General features: G+C 32.8%; 1 protein-coding gene across 1 annotated transcript in view; it reads right to left on the bottom strand.

The window, feature by feature from the left end:
• BMP2K (BMP2 inducible kinase) overlaps positions 1-13,314 on the bottom strand; it is a 122,926-nt gene that overhangs the window by 49,268 nt on the left and 60,344 nt on the right. The window contains exons 6-7 of the mRNA XM_077770541.1: positions 11,760-11,841; positions 7,243-7,375 (exon numbers count right to left, since the gene is read on the bottom strand). Coding sequence (XP_077626667.1) covers positions 7,243-7,375; positions 11,760-11,841 — 215 coding nt within the window. The remainder of the gene's footprint in view (positions 1-7,242; positions 7,376-11,759; positions 11,842-13,314) is intronic.

Genomic DNA, 13,314 nt, shown 5'->3' with positions numbered 1-13,314 from the left:
GGGGGGGGGGGCACAGAAGATGAAATATACCCTTGTTTACTCAATTTAAGGTGATCACGTGAATCATCATGAGGCATTCCCATTGACCTTGATTTGACTGAAAATATAAGATCAACTTTTAAAATATTAGCCACATGGAAATGAAAGGCTATTTCTCTGTTCCTCTTAATTGTGTGAATCTTTCTATTGATACAAACACCACTATTACAATCTGAGACCATAAAACAGTCTTAGCCCTGAAGGCAGTGTATGATTAAACCGCCACAGTATTTCCAACTGAGGTATCAGACACACACACAAAAAAAAAACTTGCCCAAGGAGCTGAAATAGTTATGCTTATAACGAATTTTGCTGAGGAAAGTACAACATCCATTCATGTCCCAACAAAAAGAGTTCCTTCAAGCTGCTGCTGCTGCTGCTATAGCAGTAACCAAGTTAAAGTATGGTTTCACCAAAGACTCAAGCCAAATATTAAATAAAGTAGTTCCATTCAAGTTATACAAAATGATAGATCCATGCCTGGTCCGAAGTAAAAGTTAAACCAGCCTCTCCAAATACATTAAAATCTTGCTAAACAGCTTTCCTTTCATAAAGACACATTTTCTCTCCAAAGACTTCTATTTACTACACTTTTGTAAATAAAGCTAAAAGAGAAACAAACACCCACTCTGATTTTATAACCATAAATACTTGAAGCATTAGCTTGTTATTATGCTTCTTTGACTTATGATGGGGTTACATCCCAATAAACCCAACATAAATTAAAAATACTGTAGGTTAAAGATTTAATACACTTAGTACACCTAACCTACTGAACATAGCTCAGCCTAGCTGACCTTAGACATGCTCAGAACATTTACATTAGCCTGCAGTTGGACAAAATTATCTAACACAAAGCCTATTTTATAATAAAGTACTGAATATCTCATATAATTTATCAAATACTGTACTGAAAGAGAACAACAAAATAACTGTAAGGGAAGAGAATGCTTGAAAGTGTTATCGTTACCCCCGTGATCATGTGCCTGAGTGGAAGCTGTGGCTCAATGCCTTGGCATCACGAGAGAGCAATGCAACGCACAGCCCTGGTTGGCAAAAGATGAAAATTCAGAATTCAAAGTATGGTTTCTACTGAAATGGTATCACATCATTGTAAAATTCAAAACCCACAAGCTGAATCATCATAAAATCAGGGACTAAGTGCATTAGAAACTTATATGTTGGGAATATAGGTCCTACCTAATATATTCTACGGACTGCTGAAATAAACTGAATTTAATAGCTAATAACTGTGAACCATGTTCAATCATAACTAAAACACTAAATGGCACTATAAATATGTCAGGATAGATTATTTGGGACAGTTTTGGTAGCTATCCCTAGAAGTCACTGATCAGAGCCCTCTCTACATCTGCCCAAGCAGTAACTCAGGGGTAATGACTGGAAATCTCCAAGAGAACTCCTCTCTTAATCTTTCATTTTTTTTCCAAAGGTTACTTAAAATGTCTGAGGTTATTTTCAAAAATAATATAGAAGTGTGGCTAAGGACATAGATGAAAAAAGACTGACCATGAGGTAATAATCACTGAGGCTGTGTAACAGGAACATGATAATTCACTGAATTGTTCTGCCTACATCTGTATATTTTTTATTCCCATAATAAAGTGTATTAAAAACAAGCAAGAAAGTTCCGGTTTCCCACAGGAAATAGGTATTAAAATAAATTTATTTATTATTAAAATGATTGGAAGTAACAAGTCTTGGTATGGATGTGGAGAAAAGGAAACCCCTCGGACAATGTTAGTAAGCATGTAAACTGGTGCAATCACTATGGTAAAGAGTACTGAAGGCCCCTCCAAAAATTAAAATTAAAACTACCATATGACCCAAAATATCCACTTCTGGGTATTTATCCAAAGAAAACAAAAACAGCTCAAAAAGATATCTGTACCCCCATATTCAGTGCTTTACTTATAATAGTGAAGACATAGAAGCAACCTAAGGGTCCACTGAAGGGTCAATAAATATCTCATTCACACACACACACACACACACACACACACACAAACACACACATGAATATTATTCAGCCATTAAAAAGGAAGGAAATCTTGCCATGTGAAAAACATGGATGGACCTGAGGGCATTATACTAAGTGAGATTAAGATACAGAAAAACAAATACCTTATAATCTCACTTATATGTGGGATCTTAATAAAAATTAACTCATAAATACAGAGAATATGTTGGTGGTTGCCAGAGGTGGGGAAGAAAAGGTATGGACAAAATGGGGGAAGGTGGTCAAAAGGTACAAACTTCCAGTTACAAAATAAATTCTGGGGATGTACTGTACACAGCATGATGACTGTAGTTAATAATACTACTGCACTATACATTTGAAAGCTGCTAAAAGAATAGGTCTTAAAAGTTCTCATCACCAGGTAAAAATAATGTGTAACTATGTGAGGTGATAAATATTACCTAGACTTATATATATGTTACCTAGACAATATTTACATGCATCAAATCATTACATTATATATCTAGAACTAATATAATATTGTATATCAACTATATTTCAATTAAAAAAAAAGAAATTTAAGCCAAGCAGATAAGCTGAGAAAAGCTTAAGTTATAGAACCATAAAGCAATTGAGCAGACCCAAAAGTAAGAAAAACAAAGCTTTGCCTGCTGTTCATATAAATCACTACATCACTGAACCAAAGTAAGCAGTGAGAAAAATAATCTTCCTGTCTGGTTACATTTAACAATATATTTTTGAGTATTTAACTTATGGCAAGCCTTTGATACAGCCACCATTAATCTGTAAAACCAAGTTCTGTTTCATAGCATCCAAAGAAATGTCTGCAGGAAATTAATATCCTAATGAGTTTCTGAAACTCATTACCCAGATGCCCTGCCCCTTCCCCAGAAAAATCAAAAATTAGGTTAGCTCAGGAAGAATTATAATAATTCAGCAGTAGTGGTAGTTATTAGAATAGTAATAATGGTACTATTAAAGGCTATCTCTTACTGAATACTTACACATGGTAAGAAGCACTTTTGATAATTCATTTAATTTTCATAACAACTATAAGAGGTAGGTACTTTTAATATGCTTATTTTGGAAATAAGATTAAGATAAATGGAGGTGCCCATTTATCAAATGATACATACACTTATTATGTATCAAATAAGTGACAGAGCAGATGTAGACCCAGGCCTTTTGGCTCAAGGCCTTCTTAAATCTCTACAATGTACTTCCTTAACCACCTTACAACAGAAGCTGAAAGAAAGGTAAGGCAGCCAGCCCTCTGTTCACTCATCGTAACTGTTCAATAATCCCATTAGTTATGCTTATCATTCTCCTCTAAATGTTCTTTAAGTTCTTTTCAACTCTTAGATCCATAATGAAAGTGATTCTTTTCTCCTCACCTCCAATTCACCTCCATTACTCGTCTATTGGAAAAGTTAACAAAACCTAAGAAGAAAAATTCTAAATAATTGATTCTGCTACTTTTAAGATGAAAAGTCACCAGGAAAGTATGATGAAATTAATAGTTAAAGTGAGCTTTATGACAGCAGGTAATAATAATTACCCTTGACCATATTAGTGACCACCTAAAGTATATGCAAATTCTTATGTAACCACAAACCATATACTTTTAACAAAGATTAGGCAGAGCTATTTCATTTTCAAAAATCCTGAGTTATATAAAACAGAGGCAAGCAGCATTAGTAAAACTGTTAATACTAAAAAGATACATGTTGGGGTGTCTGGGTGGCTCAGTCCGTTAAGCATCCGACTTCAGCTCAGGTCATGATCTCACGGTTTGTGGGTTCGAGCCCTGTGTCGGGCTCTGTGCTGACAGCTAGCTCAGAGCCTGAAGCCTGTTTCAGATTCTGTATCTCCTCCTCTCTCTGACCCTCCCCTGCTCACGCTGTCTCTCTCTCTCTGTCTCTCTCTCTCTCTCAGAAATAAATAAAAAACATTATAAAACAAATTTAAATTTAAAAAAAATAACAATTAAAAAAATTAAAAAATACATGTTTTCTAATGCTTTATTTTATATTAACATGTGGGGGCAACTACATTGCATGAATAACCAACTAGCATTAAAATGTTTCACTTTCAAAAACTATGAGCACAACTAGGCAATTCCGGGTTTTCTGAATGTAGAATTTGAAAGCAATGTAAATCACTCATTATATTATCATAAAAGGAGACAGATAAACCTCAATAGGACGGTAGGAAATAGGCAAGGTCACATGTGAAAAAATGCAAAGCATAAAACTGCAAAGAATCTAAGTATTTTCTAAAAAACATTGCATTGTAAGTATGTTCTTGTTTCAAAATAATCTCTATTTTGTTAAACTTTTATTACTCAAGACAATACTTAAAAAGTAAAGCCCAGGAGTTTTATGAACATTTACTTGAATGTTTTTATTTTATTCAAATTTTTTTCTGCCTTGTTCTCAGATATAACTTCAAAACATTAATACATGGTCAAATTTACATTAATATTTAAGATGAAAACTAAAATCTATACATTTCTTGACAAAGGAAGCATATGATGCACAGTAAAATATCAATGAACTAGAGCCCCATTAGATTCTAAAATTATCAAAAGTGTTTAAGTTTTCCTCCTTCCCATTACCCACAAACAAGACCTATACACACATACACAGAGAAGAAAAAAGAACCAACCCAACTCAAGAAAATAAGATTTTACTACCAGAAGCAAATTAAATCACAAATCAGGGTATATACTCTACAGTTTCTCATAACACAATGTTCAATGAGAATATTCAGAGTGTCTAAGACACTGCAAGATCCCCAATAAAATCCTCAGTTCAATTGTGATTAAAACATTATACTTAGCAACAAAATAGTCATCATTACAATGATTTGCAAGGACCTCAATAAAAGGTTAAACTTCAATTAGCCAGAACACACAACAGCCAAAGTAAATTCCTCAATCTAATCTCTGAGCATTCCAATCAGAGTTCTTTCATGCTTTTAATGCCCTAATTTTTGGACAATGAAGGAAGAAAGCTACTAAATAGATAGGTTAGAAGTCTAATGTTTAATCAAATATACTCCAAAGGTAGATTTGCTTTTTAAAAAATCACATTCTATAATATGGCAGGCTAAAAATAACAGAGATAATGGGAAAAACAGAGCTGGGTCAGACCACTGAGAAACATATACAACTATGTCAACCAGGTCACTGACAAAAACATTAACTGGTACCTGGGAAGGTAACTTGGACTGCCCAGGCAGGTAGTTTAATTTGGCTGGAAACTGCCACAGGGATATAAAAACACATCAAAACAAGGCTGGAAGTGCTCAACCAATAAAGATAAAAATGGAACTCTAAGCCAGCAGGGGTGCTAATTCAGGGGGCCACCCATTAGTAGGGAGCCACCCAAACGAGAAGTAGATCTCTCTGTGAAGAAAACCCTAGGTACAAACGCTCATATTTAAGGTTTTCCAATTAGAGCTAAAAGTCTTCACGCTGCCAGTACAGCAGCAAAGCTTAGGGCTATTTCCTTTCCCCTGAAAGTTGTAACAGCACCTCCCCCATCCCATTACTTTGCTTCCCTTTGCGAAGCAATTTTGGTTTCAACTGACATAATTCTCCCAATTTCCACTACGTTTGAACAAATCTACATAAATAAAAAGATTGTTCTTTAAATAAATTTGCAAAAGCAAGGCTAGATATCCTTTTATGATCCATTTTCTTTTGACCACTTTTCTACTGGAGTACTGGCCCTTTTCTTTTGGATTTACAGAAGCCTTATAAATTATAAAAGTTAGTCATTTGCCAAATGTGTTTCAAATATTTTTTTCCCAATTTATCATTTGATTTTTATGCTAGGGTTCAGGGGTTGGGGATGGGGGGGAGGGAGATTTTAATGGTTTAAACTCATATGTTAATGGATTCATCTTTTCTAGTTCCTGAGATCTAATACCTTGCTTACAGACTACCCACTCGGGTGTTATAAATAAATTCAAGACTGTTTTACTCAGGTACATTTATGTTTTGTATTTTTTACATTCAGGTCTTTGATTTATTTGAATTTTTAGCATAAAGTTTGATAGATTTTCAGCTCAGTGTTTTTGGCCATAAATGCCTACTAATGTTTTGTATTTCCACCTATTTTTTTGCACTGAGTTAAACAGCTATCTTTATATTACAAAATATCAATATATTTAGATTGGCTCTCTTTTCTATTGCATTGATCTGTGTGGCCGGAGGCTATGACAGGCGATGTTTAAGATGCAAAAACAGAGTAGAAATGCTAGAAACATCTTAATTAAAACAGGTGGAGAGGTACTGTTTAAATAATGTAGCTTCGTAATATTTTAATTTTAACAACTGATGGTCCTCCTTCCTAACCCAATTATCTTTTTCAGAAATTTTACCAAGTACTAAAAAAATTACAGTATCCATCCAAAGGAAGAAAAGAACTCTTAAACGAGGCTAGAAGGAAAACAGAGATATTTCTTTTGGAGTCAGAGGTCCCCAGGACTACCTCTTTCTGATACTACATTTAGGTTGTTTTCCAATAAACACTTCATTATCAATAATGAATAAATATTAAAAAGGATGGCTGACACACCTGGTTGGCTCAGTCGGTTAAGTGTCTGACTCCTGATATTGGCTCAGGTCAAGATCTCACAATTTGTCAGTTCAAGCCCTACATCGGGCTCTGCACTGACACTGTACATGGAGCCTGCTTGGGTTTCTGTCTGCCTCTCTTTCTCTCTGCCCTCAACCCCCTTGCTCTCTAATCTCTCTCAAATAAATAAAAATTTTATTTTTAAAGAAATAAAAATAAAAAGGGTGTCTGAATAAGCTACAATCTAAGACTGGTAATACTTTGATCCAAAGAAGCAACAGATCTGGATTTTTAGATTTCAAAGTACAAAGACTAAGTAATTAAATGTTTTGTTGGAAGTTTTTCTAGAAATTCCAGTTTCCTTAATTACATAATCTCTATGTTCCACAAAAGCTTATCTAGGGGGCTTAAAAATATCAATGTACTAATCAGTAATTAGGCTGCTTTCATTCCTATGCAAGTCTTATAAACATTTTTTTAATGTTTTTCTTTATTATAGTTTCACAAAACTCTAATACATAAAATGAAAAGACTAGGTTTAGGTAAAAAGATGTAAATAGCTCACCCTAAATAGAGTACCTTAGAATTTTTTCATAAATTTTTCCAAGTACTTACTTATTAAGCAATGTATGTTATGGGAATAACGAGAATTGTCTGGGACGGTGAAGCTGCCATCACAGATAGCAACCTGACTCTCACCAAAAGGAAGAGTGAAGAAACAAAGTTTATACAGTAAACATCCCAGGGCCTGTAAAACAAACAAGTATGAATATCGTCAGAGCTCAAGTAATCTATCACAAGACAAAAACACAGCCCCAAATCAAAACCAAAATATGTTATTAAAAAACACAAAAGCCTAAGGTTTCTAATACAGGATCAATCATTTCACAAATTAAACCAATTAATGGTGTGATTAAACTAATTAATGTGCTTAATTTTTTTAAAGATATTTAACTGTATCATTTCCATATTTTTCTATCACATCTGTGATTAGTTGACTGGATTAATCTATCATGGAACTCTAGATCATGAATGACATAAGTAAAATTAGAAGTAGCAGGTTCCTCTTAGAAAAATTACAGTTTTATTTCTTTCACTAGGAAAAATTATATGTAACACATAACTAGCATATAAACAACAAAGTAAGCACAAGGTACCTTCTAACGACATTTTTTCGAATTCATTATAAAACATATTATAAAATCCTGGGATTCAAAGTATGAGTTAGCCAGCACAGTTAATTTTATCAGACAAACATCAATATATTTTTATTATTAACTAAACGTGTCATTATTTCACATCATAAAAATTAGTTCTCTATCTCTACAAATAACCCTATAATTTTTATTCTAAATATAGTTATATTTGTCTTGGCTAACCTATATTAAAATTCACAAAGGAAGGGCTCTGTCTGCTTTACTTGCATGGCTTCATAGACAGTACAGCACCAATAAATCTATTTGCTGACAATGAAGACAAAACACCCTAAAACACAAAGTATATTCTGAAAAGTAGCATAGGAAATTCCTAGCTAAGCTGCTAATATCTCAAACCTGAGAAGCAGTAATAAAATATGATTTTCACTCAAGAAATCATTATGTTCTTATAAGAAGTGTCACCTACAAGCCTTAAGAGTGTAAAAGTTATTTCTGGGGCACCTGGGTGGCTCAGTAGGTTAAGTGTCTGACTCTTGATTTTGGCTCAGGTCATTATCACAGTTTATGAATTTGAGCCCCACATCAGGCTCTGCACTGACAGTACAGCTTAGGATTCTCTCTTTTCCTCTCTGCCTCTCCTCTCATTCTCTCGCTCTCAAAATAAATAAACTTAAAAAAAAAAAAAAGAGTGTAAACGTTATTTCTAATTCCAAACAGACTATAATAAAATTATCCAATACTCAGTATACAATTTTATCAGCAATGCTGTTGGCCTTCTATCATCTCTCTTTTGCTAGATTCCCCACACATCAACTTAGCACACTCAACTAACAAATACACTAAGTTTTATAACTATCATGAAGATCACAATATACAGAAGCACCTTTGTAAGTTCAACAGTATTTGTAAAACATTATTTTCAATATAGTCTTCCAACAAAAAAAGTTCAAAAGCTCTAGAAATTTCAATTCCAGAAGAGTAATTCTAGTAAGTTCAAAAACTTTACTGTGACTAACGAAATGGTAAAGATTCTGAATGGAAATAACCAGTTCAATGTCACTTAAAAATATTTATAATGCTTTTTTCTGTAAGGAAGACGTTTTTAGCATTTATATGTAGCAAACTGAGCTTAAGGCTTCCTTAACAGCACTAAAAAATACTATTGATAGTGTAGTGTTTGCATTAAATTACACCTTTCTACTGCCCAGATGACATTCTAGGCACAAAAGATCAGCATTTTAGTCAGTTTTATCTTGCCAATTAAACCTTTAGTAACGTGTTTTCTGTTAGGGTAAATGTTGTGGGAGTTTCCAGATAACTATTTTAGATAGCAATGCCAGTATCCTTAAAAAACATAAATATAAAATGCTCTGCTTCACACAGTGTGAACACAACAAGGTGCCCTAGTTTTTTCACGCCAAAGGCATTTCCCTCTATCCATTTGATACAGTGAGAATTGTTCAAGAAACAGAAGGGGAAAAAATGATCTAATTTTGAAGGCTGAGTATCATCATCTTCAATTTTCCTTATTAAAAGATAACACGAAGCATCTCTCACTGAATTTCCTAATGCTTATAAAATCAGCATCCTAGTTCTCAGGATAAAAATAACCTATAATGGAAACTTCCAACCAAAAAAAAATTTCCCCCAAAATATAAAGTGCTAAATGAATACTTTAACCTCAGTATGATAACTCCCTGAATCAGTACTATCCTGAAATAGAATCAGAAACACAATCCTTGACCAATATAAATTGGTATTTTTTCTAGATATTTTTTCATTCACACATAAAATGTTGCAACATACTTTTGTTTCACCCAAACTAAGACAAGAAAAAAAAGTGGTATCATGAAAATTAAAATTCTATTTCTGTCAAGCATATAAACATACATTCTATTTTCTGATTATTTTTCTTCTTTTTTCTTCACCTTTGAGTAATCTATTTGTAACCCTAAATACTTATACTAAGTTCTATAATTATCAGTTATAAAAATACTACCCCATATACTAATCTATAAAAGGTATAAATTTGAAATTTATCACAGTTTAGTATGCTGCCTGGCACACATATCAAGTCTAATGAAAACAATGAATTAAAAAGTATTCTCTCTTTTTTGTTAAGATATGGGGTAACAATCATGTACTTAGAAACTAATTATCCTTTCAATCAAGCCTTGATGATATTCAAACAGTAGTTAAACTACAATGTCTGTTGTTTCCTCTGCCGTTGAAATACTCTTTTAGGTAACATGGATTTCAAAAGCAGTAAAAAAATTAGGCTAGGAAAAACTTCCACCATCACCTCTTCTAATATCTTCATTTTACTGAATTAAAATCTGATTGGATTGCTTTCTACATTATACTATAAACCATTTACTATTAGCCATTTAAAGTTAATGCTGAGAAAAAACAAACTGAATTTTAATTACAGGCTGGTAATCTGTAAGCAGTATCAAATTAACTAAATCAAACTTGTCCATTGAGTCAACTACGTATATGGTTAAAAATTCAACTACCACAAGATTTAAGAATCACTGGTGTAAAAAAGAAAAAAAAAAGAAAGAAAGAAAAGTGATTATGACAGATGAAAAGATATCAAAGATATTCTTTTTTTTATTACCTTGCAAGAATATTTAGTATCCCAACCCCTATAGGAGGAGGTCAAGAGAAGAGAGCCAAGGAGATATTCATTTGGTTTCACACATTATGCTTGACTACTTTTTAAATTATTATGTTTTTAAAATAAACAGATATTTTTTTGTAAACTCTAGAAGTATTTCCAAAGGAATTTTTTTCCTACAATGCTAATACAGTCCCTAGTGGTAGATATGGCTAATACTTGTTGAATTTAAATGGATTCACATTTAAAATAGAGTTTTGTGCTAATTTATGAAACAAAGCCAAAATATATTCCCTCATGAAACAAGTCCTAAAAAAGTATAGGCATTCTAATGTAAAGTTCAGCTATATAGAAATATGATCAATCTTAATAATTCAATCCAGATATATGGTTGACCCTTGAACAACACAGGGTTTAGGGGGGCCAATACCCCATGCAGTTGAAAATCCACGTATAACTTTTGATTTGATTCCCCCAAAACGTAACTACTAATAATCTACTGTTGACCAGAAGCCTTCCCAATAATATAAGCAGTCAATTACCACATATTTTAATATGTGTTAGTAACTTTTTCTTAATTTTTTTCAATATTTCTAGGCTGACTGGTTCATCTGCAAGTTTTTTCAAATTTGTTGCAAATCTACGAAAGCTTTCAAATATATTTATTTTTAAAATTTTGCATATTGGGGCACCTGAGCCAACTTTGATTTTCTCTTGGTTCACACTGATAGTGACATACCCTGCTAGGTATTCACTCTCTCGCCCTCTCTCTCTGCCCAGTCCCTGCTCCTACTCTCTCTCTCTCTCTCTCTCTCAAAATAAGTAAACTTAAAAAAAGATAAAATAAAAATCTGCATATTAAGTGGATACACTCAGTTCAAACCATGTTGTTCAAGGGTCAACTGTATATGCTATGTAAGATCATCAACATGTAAAAATTGGTCAATGGCTTGATTTTAATTAGAAAAAAAAATTTACTCGTGTTAGTTTCCATTAAAAAGTTCTTAAAATATTTCTAAGAATTACTTAAGAATTATGACCAGCTTTTCCATACTGCAATCAAAATGACAATCAAAACATGTTAACATTCACATGTAATATAAATTCTAAAGAATACTGTGGCAGAGCATTACATTATATGGAAATCCTTTATTTGCTTTTTTTATACCTAAGCTTTCCATTTCAGGATTAAGAAGATAAAATGTTCTATTTATTTTCTTCTTCTGGATAAGAATATACCACTCTCTTCTACTTATTATAAAATACCTTTTGGGGAACAGGGGGAAAATAATCAACTGAACTCAGATTTTATTTTTAATTTGTTTAGAGAAAGTGTTAGCCTTTCTTGGCCTTACCCAGATATCAGCCTTGGTGGTGATGGGTTTCCCTCCATAAAGGTTGATCATTTCAGGGGCTCTGTATGACAGAGTTGTATACCTGGCAGTAAATAAGTGAAATGGAGTGGAGATATAAAAAAAAAAAAAAAAATAGATACTATATAGTTTCTACATAAAATACTACAAAAAACTTTTAGGTCCAATAACATAGAGAAATAACACTATTTTTAAAAAGGTCATTAAAAGTCCATCAAGATTGAACAATACAAAGCATCTATACACATTTTTATTCAACAAATGCAACAGCACCTCTAATGATATAAAAACTTAATTTTAATTAAAAATCTGAAATAAAGACAATGGATTGAAAACATAGTTTTCCTTGAATTTGTTTTAAATAATATAATTTGACTCTAAAACTATCCTTATCAAAATATTTTAGTCAATTAATTTAAAAACAAAATGTCTACCCTCTCAAAAATTAATTTATATGTTTATTAAGGAGTTTGTTTTTAGGGACTCTAACATAATTTCTGGCACACAGTAGTAAACCTCCCCTAGGTCTGTTTGTATTGTCGTTGTTTTAAAAGTAATCTAGTTGCCATCATTCTAACTACATTAATTAAGAACACTTCTAGAATTGACTGCCATCATAAGATATCTGGAATTAAAAGATACTGTGAATAAATATTTAGCAACATAAAAACTCGAAACCCATTATGAACAGAAATAAAGTAGTACTCAATTTCATGGCAGAAACTATTAGACTATGGAAGGACTACCTATATCACGGTATAAGTTACTTTTGACTGTTGTATGTTTCATTTATATGAAATATCTTAAGGCTCAACATCCTATCATCTTACTTTTTTGAAATTACCCTGACTGGTGAGACATTCTGAATGATACTACTACCGAGGAGTAACCTACAAAACCAAAATACAAACTGCACGAGGGCAGGACTTCTCTTCACTGCTATACTGCAACACCAACAATAGTGTCCACTGCATGGTAGGCCCTGAATAAACACCTTCTAACTGAATAAATGGTTAGACCATTACCTCCTCAATTGAGCCACAAAGCACAAGAATTCCTCATGAGCCTGCATTCATCACTACTACAAAATTCTACTGAATCTTAACTATACTTCAGATCTCAGCAGTAAGAAATGAAAATTTCAGCAAGTCAGAGATCCTAAAGCAGTTACAAATCACAACGCAATAATTTTTAAATTTATGTATATACACATATATATACATACACATACATATATGTATGTATGCATGTATATGTGTACATACATATATACACATATATATATACACACACACATACATATACATGTATATACACAAACGTATATCCCCAAAAAGCCAATTCAATGATTTGTTCTTGTATTCTTCAAAATATTTATATGTTTACTAAGGAGTTAATTTTTATGGAATCTAACATAATCACCATAGGCTATGTTTCCTGAGTAGAAATACATGGTCTAGAAACCCAAAGTGTTATACAAATGGGCCAGAGTAAGATCAGCTCTCCTTGAGTTCTTTCAAAATGCATACTGCAGTTC

The sequence above is a fragment of the Crocuta crocuta genome, unplaced genomic scaffold (assembly GCF_008692635.1).
Source record: "Crocuta crocuta isolate KB4526 unplaced genomic scaffold, BGI_CrCroc_1.0 scaffold236, whole genome shotgun sequence".
Taxonomy (NCBI): domain Eukaryota; kingdom Metazoa; phylum Chordata; class Mammalia; order Carnivora; family Hyaenidae; genus Crocuta; species Crocuta crocuta.
This window is presented reverse-complemented; position numbering and strand designations above follow the sequence as displayed.